A 6000-nucleotide genomic window follows, 5' to 3' on the forward strand; every position below is an offset into this window, starting at 1 on the left:
AGATACCCCTGGGTTTAATTCCCCAGTAACATAATCATGTGTGCGCGCACACACACAACTCATTTAATAAATGTGATGGTCAATCATATGTGTTAACTTCATACTAGTACTCTGTTTAGTCAAATATTTACCTGGACATTGCTCTAAAGGTATTTTGTAGATGTGGGTTAACATCTATAATAATTGACTATAAGAGATTACCCTTGATAATATATACCAGTTCCTTAAAAATATCCTTCCCTTCCTTCTCCCACGTATGTATAAGGGAGGGAGATTTTAAGGAATCAGTGACTATTTATACTTACATATTTATGTATGTTTTTCTCTATATATAAATGAATATATGTAATAATATAGAATATGTAAATATTTCTTAGTTTGAGTTTCAACTACATATGAAATATATAAATACAAATACATAAAACTATAAAAATATATATTTGAATAAAAATATCTATATACCGCAAAGTATAATTCTTTGACGTACTGAGTTCTTTGAACTGAAGAAGTAGCCTGAAAACTAGTCTGACTTCCCACTCCTCTTTTCCTTCTGAAACAGAGAGGGACTTTCTCTGAATTCCTCTTATCTACCTAAAGGCCATATGCTTTAGATTAATTCACTAGAAAGAAAGCTAGAGTTGGCTGGGTGGTGGCACACACCTGTAATCCCAGTGGCTGGGGAGGCTGAGACAGGAGGGTTCAAAGCCAGCCTCAGCAAAAGCGAGGTGCTAAGCAACTCACTGGAACCCTGACTCCAAATAAAATAAAAAAATAGGGCTGAGGATGTGGTTCAATGGTTGAATGTCCCTGAGTTCAATTGCTGGTACCCGCCCCCCACCCCCCAAAAGAAACCTAGAGTTGACACCATACCCAGAAAGGAGAAAAACTTTGTTCTTTAAGCTCATTCATCTCCTCTAAAAATATTTTATAGCCTTCCAGATATGCTTACAGGTTGCCCTTCTCTCTCCCCTAAGAAGAAAGGGTGTGTAAGTTTCTGAATCTCACTGGGTTGTTGGGTGTTCACTCTGTGATGTCTCTGGGCCTTTATTTACTTACTATTTTTGGTACTAGGGATTGAATCCAGGGACGCTTAACCACTGAGCCTCATCCCCAGCCCTTTCAAATATTTTATTTAGAGACAGGGTCTCTCTGAGTTACTTAGGGCCTCACTAAATTGTTGAGGCTGACTGTGATTTCGCGATCCCTCTACCTCAGCCTCCGGGATTACAGGTGTGCTCCACAGTGCCCAGCACCTTTGGATCTTTAATAAACTGTGTGCCTTTTCTCCTGTTAATTTACTGTCAGTTTTTTCCAACAGATTCAATGATACTGCCAGGAAGTGAGCATGTACACCCTTATTGGCTGTTTCTCTAGAGAAACTCCACTAACAGATACTACATAAGTAGATTAAAAAAAAATCTATAATAAATAGTAGGATAAAATCTTTAATCTCAGATTAAACAAGAAGTCTTTGGGATTAATATCTCCTGTAAGAATGAAAGCACTGGGTGGGGTTGGTAGAGCACTTGCCTAGCATGCTTGAGGTCCTGGGTTTGATCCCCAGCACTGAAAAAAAAAAAAAAAAAAAAAAGAAAGAAAGAAAGAAAGAAAGAAAGAAAAGAAAAAGAAAAAGAAATGAAATGGAATGAAAGCACTGATGTATATTTCTAGATCAGTCTAGAACTCACCAGGAAGACACTCAGACTCTACTTAGAGAACCAGCAATTTGGGGCAGGATTTTCTGCTCATACTTGACCACAAATGGAATGTTTTAATCCACATACCTGAAAGCACTTCAGAATTATCCTTGACAGTTTCACTGAAGCAAAATTAATCACCTTCTGTGACACAGAGCAGTCATATCCACTGAGTTCACTGGAGATGTGGCTCTTTAGACCTTACTGAATGCCCAGTTAGTGCTCAGCCGTCCGTCTTAAACTCATTCTCAATCTCTATAATTCTACTCAGATAACTCCCTCCAGTTCTTTCCCTAATCCTACTCTCCCAGGATCTTTGGACTATTTCCACTTAGATATTTTCATATGGGACTACTGTATCTTCAACAGGCCCATTTGAAGTTCATTAACTTCCTCCTGAGTCAAACTCTCCTCCTCTCTTTATCACTGGGATTAAAATGTGGGAGTTGTCTTTGATATATTTCCCTGTATATCCAATCTGACAGCAATTGAATATTTTGAATATTTCTTTTATTTGTAAACCAAATTCCTTTTGAGCTCAATTCATACAACTTCAATTTATCTATCTTCTCTTTTCCCAGCTCTGATAATAGAAGATTCAGAGTTAAGGAGCCCTTTCCCCAAAATGTTTTTATGACTAATATAGTAATATGAACAAAGCCAATTTAATAATATAAAATATATAAAAAAAAAAGCTTCTTCAAGTCTGCTATAGGAAAAAGAAAAAAGCTAAAAGTAAGACTATCTGAGACATCTTGGAAATGTTATAGATTTACCTTTTGTGACCCAGTTTGCTTCCAAAAAACAAAAAATTCAGAAATAACAAACAATAACTGTTCATGGGTGTTTTGCTCATTGAATGACTGAAGGAAATAGAAACCATATTTTGAACTTTCTTTTTTCTGTGCTGGAAATCAAATCTAGGGCCTCGTGCAAAAGAAGCTGGTACTCTACCACAGAGCTACAGCCCCAGCCCTTAATCTTTAATATGGAATTTCTTTATATTCTAAATGTTTACAAAATTGCACTGTTCACCTCACTTTACAAATAAAAAACAACTGAGAGCAGGGTATGGTGGTGCACACCTGTAATCCCAGAAGCTTGCGAGGCTGAGGCAGGAGGATTATAAATTCAAAACCAGTCTCAGCAACTTAGTGAGGCCCTAAGCAACTTAATGAGACCATGTCTCCAAATACAATAATGGACTAGGGATGTGATTCAGTGATTGAGCACCTCTGATTTCAATCCCTGGTACAAGAAAAAAGAAAAGAAACAGACTCAAAAAGATACAACAGTTTAGTGGTTGCATACGTGGCTAGTGGCAGAGTTGAATTAAGTCTAGTGCTCTGTAATGCCCAGTTTCTACTGTTACAATACAATTTATAAAGTACTCTATACATATTCATAGTATCATTTCATTATTATACTTGTTTGACTTGAAATAGGTTTGTAAACAGAAACCAGAATAAAAAGACTTAGTTCAATAAGTTTGGAAATCTAATTTCAATATGGAATAATAAAATAGAGATTCCATTTGCATTTCTTTATTTTCTATATTCATTGGAAAAGATTAATTCATTTAGTGTGCACAAATGGTGTTAACACACAGCCTCCAGTGTAAAAGGGACCCTGGTTAACATTTATAAAGTGGAAGGAGCCCAAGTAAATTTGCCAAAAGGAGGAATATGGAAATTCTGCCCACAGCCAGAACAATGGACATAGATTTGTCCAAACAAAGAACAGTAAAGTTAGGGAAGACAGTTTGTCCAGCCTTTGTTATGCTATTTTATGACTATTTTTCCAGTCCTGGCTTCCTGTTCACTTTAACAAAGAAAAAGATTAAACTAAAAATTTGACATTTTGCAAATTTATATTACCCTTTAGTAGAAGCCAGAACACTGTAAACAATAAATTATAGTGTCCAAATTCCAAACTCAAAAAACAACCTCCAGATGCCCATTCCAGTTTTACAGAAGGAACTAAAGACTCACTGTTCATCTTTGGCACAACTTTAGTCTTAATGCTAATAAAGATTAAATTTAATGTAGTTATTATCTTCAGGTTATTATTATCCTGAACTCATCAACATACTTTATCCTGTTACACAACAGCATTTTTTGCTTTCATACTGGCCTTTGGATATTGTGTCAATGAGTTATGTCTGGATGACTGGGAAACATCAATAAGTAGAAAGGGGGTAAATTTAAGCCATGAGTTTAAAGTACAAAGCTAAAAAAAAAAAAAAAAAAAAAAAAAAAAGCCCTGAAAATACAGTCACAAAATAATGCCCAGAGCACTCTACTTAAATATGTGTGGGCAGCACACTTTTCTCCCTGGCTCACTGATGAGCAATGGTGCAAACTGCTTCTCAAGGACCACTTAAATCCTTCAAAAGCACTTTGTACGTTTGCATTTTTAATATGCCTTTTCTTCTTTCTTGGTAAGCCAAAAGCCCATTTAAGCAACTGAGGTTTTGCTCCTGTGCTTCATCTACCAGGTGACATTAAGTGGCTTCACTCCTGATCTATGCATCATGTACACACAACAACAACAACAACCACACTCACACCCATGTAAGGGGGCAGTTCTCGTAAGTGAACAGTGAACACGAATTACAGATCCAATTTCCACCACATTACTACTCAAGCTCTCGCTAAAGACCCGCAGATTTTATATAGGAACTTTTAAACCCTTCTTAGAAACTACCGTGCTTTGCACCAACTGAGTTTTAAGTAAATAGTACCGTGGTTTTTAAGAAAGTTATTTTAATCATACTTTCAGTTTGGAGAGGCGAGCATAAAGCAGGTAATCGGCAGCCTCCTGTCACTTTGTGGCTGGGTTTTAAATGGCTTACAACCATTGGTTTGGTGCTAACTTCAAGTCCCATGCCCCACCTTGTTGTCCAACGACTTAGAAAGTCACTCAGATGCTCCAGTTGGACTTGAAGATCTTTGAGGTGTGTGTGTGTGTGTGTGTGTGTGTGTATAGAAACGGACGCGGGGTTGGGATGGAAGGGCAGTTTTCACAGACCCCCGATGGCTCAAGACACCCAGCTTCCGTGAGGGTTCTGCAGCACGTGCACAGATAGAGCAAAACAAAACCACTCGAGTTCTCGTGGGGAGAGAGAAGCTACAGCCGGTTCAACCAAGTCCAGCGGGAAAACTGCTTTGTGGGAGCCTTGTGGCCAGCGCTTGTTTCCTTTCTGTGCCAGGACGTGTGCTGGTTCTCCACCAACGGGCAAGCCCTGGCTCTCCGCTGGCCAGCGCCTGGATCCCTATCTCTGGAGCAGGCACCTGGGTTTCAGAGGGAGGCAGCTTTAGGGTGCTGCGTAGCCCGATTGTTTGTTTTCTCCTACCAAAATTCTGTGCAACCCTCCGATGAGGCATTTTCCCCGTGGCCCGCCCCCAGCGGTTTGAGGTTTATCCTTGCAGCAATTTTCTAACTCGCTGGCTTCTTTTAAAACACACACACACACACACACACACACACACACACACACACACACACCATGCCTTCGGCTTCCCCAACACCGTCCTCCCCAGAGGGTAGGCGTGCAAGCCGAACTCCCCAGACACTTACATGTGTCCACAGCGGGTCCGGACGGGTTGGTGCAACACCTCAAGGCACACGGAGCAGTCGAAGGACGTAACGGGCAGTTCGGGGTCCCCCTTGCGCTCCACCGCCCGTGGGGTGGCAGAGGCTGGCGAGGATTTGCTGCTGTCGCTGCTCAGCAGGGAGCCCATCGCTGCGCGTCTCGCTCAGACAGCTGCCAAGAGCTCAGTGCCGGCTCTCGGTTGTTTTGTTGTCCTGCGGTGGAGGAAGGAAGTCCCAGCCCAGCTGTGATCGCCGCCTCCTAGCTCGCCCAGCTAGCACAGCCTGGAAGCCGTCTCCGCCGCCGCGTTCACCCTCGGTCGAGGGCAGGCCAAGTGCGCAGCCCTGGGTTTGAAATTGTCTTTCGCTAGCTGCCTCGATTGGGGTGCAGAGGCGGAGTCGACAGACGCACCTCACAGGCTGCGATGTCTTGAGGTCCTGGGAGAATTGAAACCTGAAACCTCTATCGCAGAGGAGAAGACTTGGGCAGACTGTGAACCTGCCAGGCTATGGCACACGTCTCCTTCTCTCTGGTCACAAGTTATGGAGAGTGATGTCCTGGTCATGCTTTATGGTAATTAGAAAACACCTACCTGATAGATGATGATCCTATCAGTCCTCCACATTGGAATCGTAATAAGCTGCAAAGATGACCTAAAACAGCCCGTTGTGGTGGCTCAGGCTAGTAATTCCAGCAACTCAGGAGGCTGAG

The 6000-nt window shown here is 41.3% G+C and overlaps 1 protein-coding gene across 1 annotated transcript in view; it reads right to left on the reverse strand.

Moving 5' to 3' along the window:
* Window positions 1-5695, reverse strand: part of Rnf125 (ring finger protein 125) — a 39844-nt gene extending 34149 nt beyond the window's left edge. The window contains exon 1 of the mRNA XM_076836958.2: window positions 5277-5695. Within this exon, the coding sequence (XP_076693073.1) occupies window positions 5277-5440 (164 nt within the window). The 5' untranslated portion in view covers window positions 5441-5695. The remainder of the gene's footprint in view (window positions 1-5276) is intronic.
* Window positions 5696-6000: the final 305 nt, after the last annotated feature.

Source organism: Callospermophilus lateralis, chromosome 17 (assembly GCF_048772815.1).
Source record: "Callospermophilus lateralis isolate mCalLat2 chromosome 17, mCalLat2.hap1, whole genome shotgun sequence".
NCBI lineage: Eukaryota > Metazoa > Chordata > Mammalia > Rodentia > Sciuridae > Callospermophilus > Callospermophilus lateralis.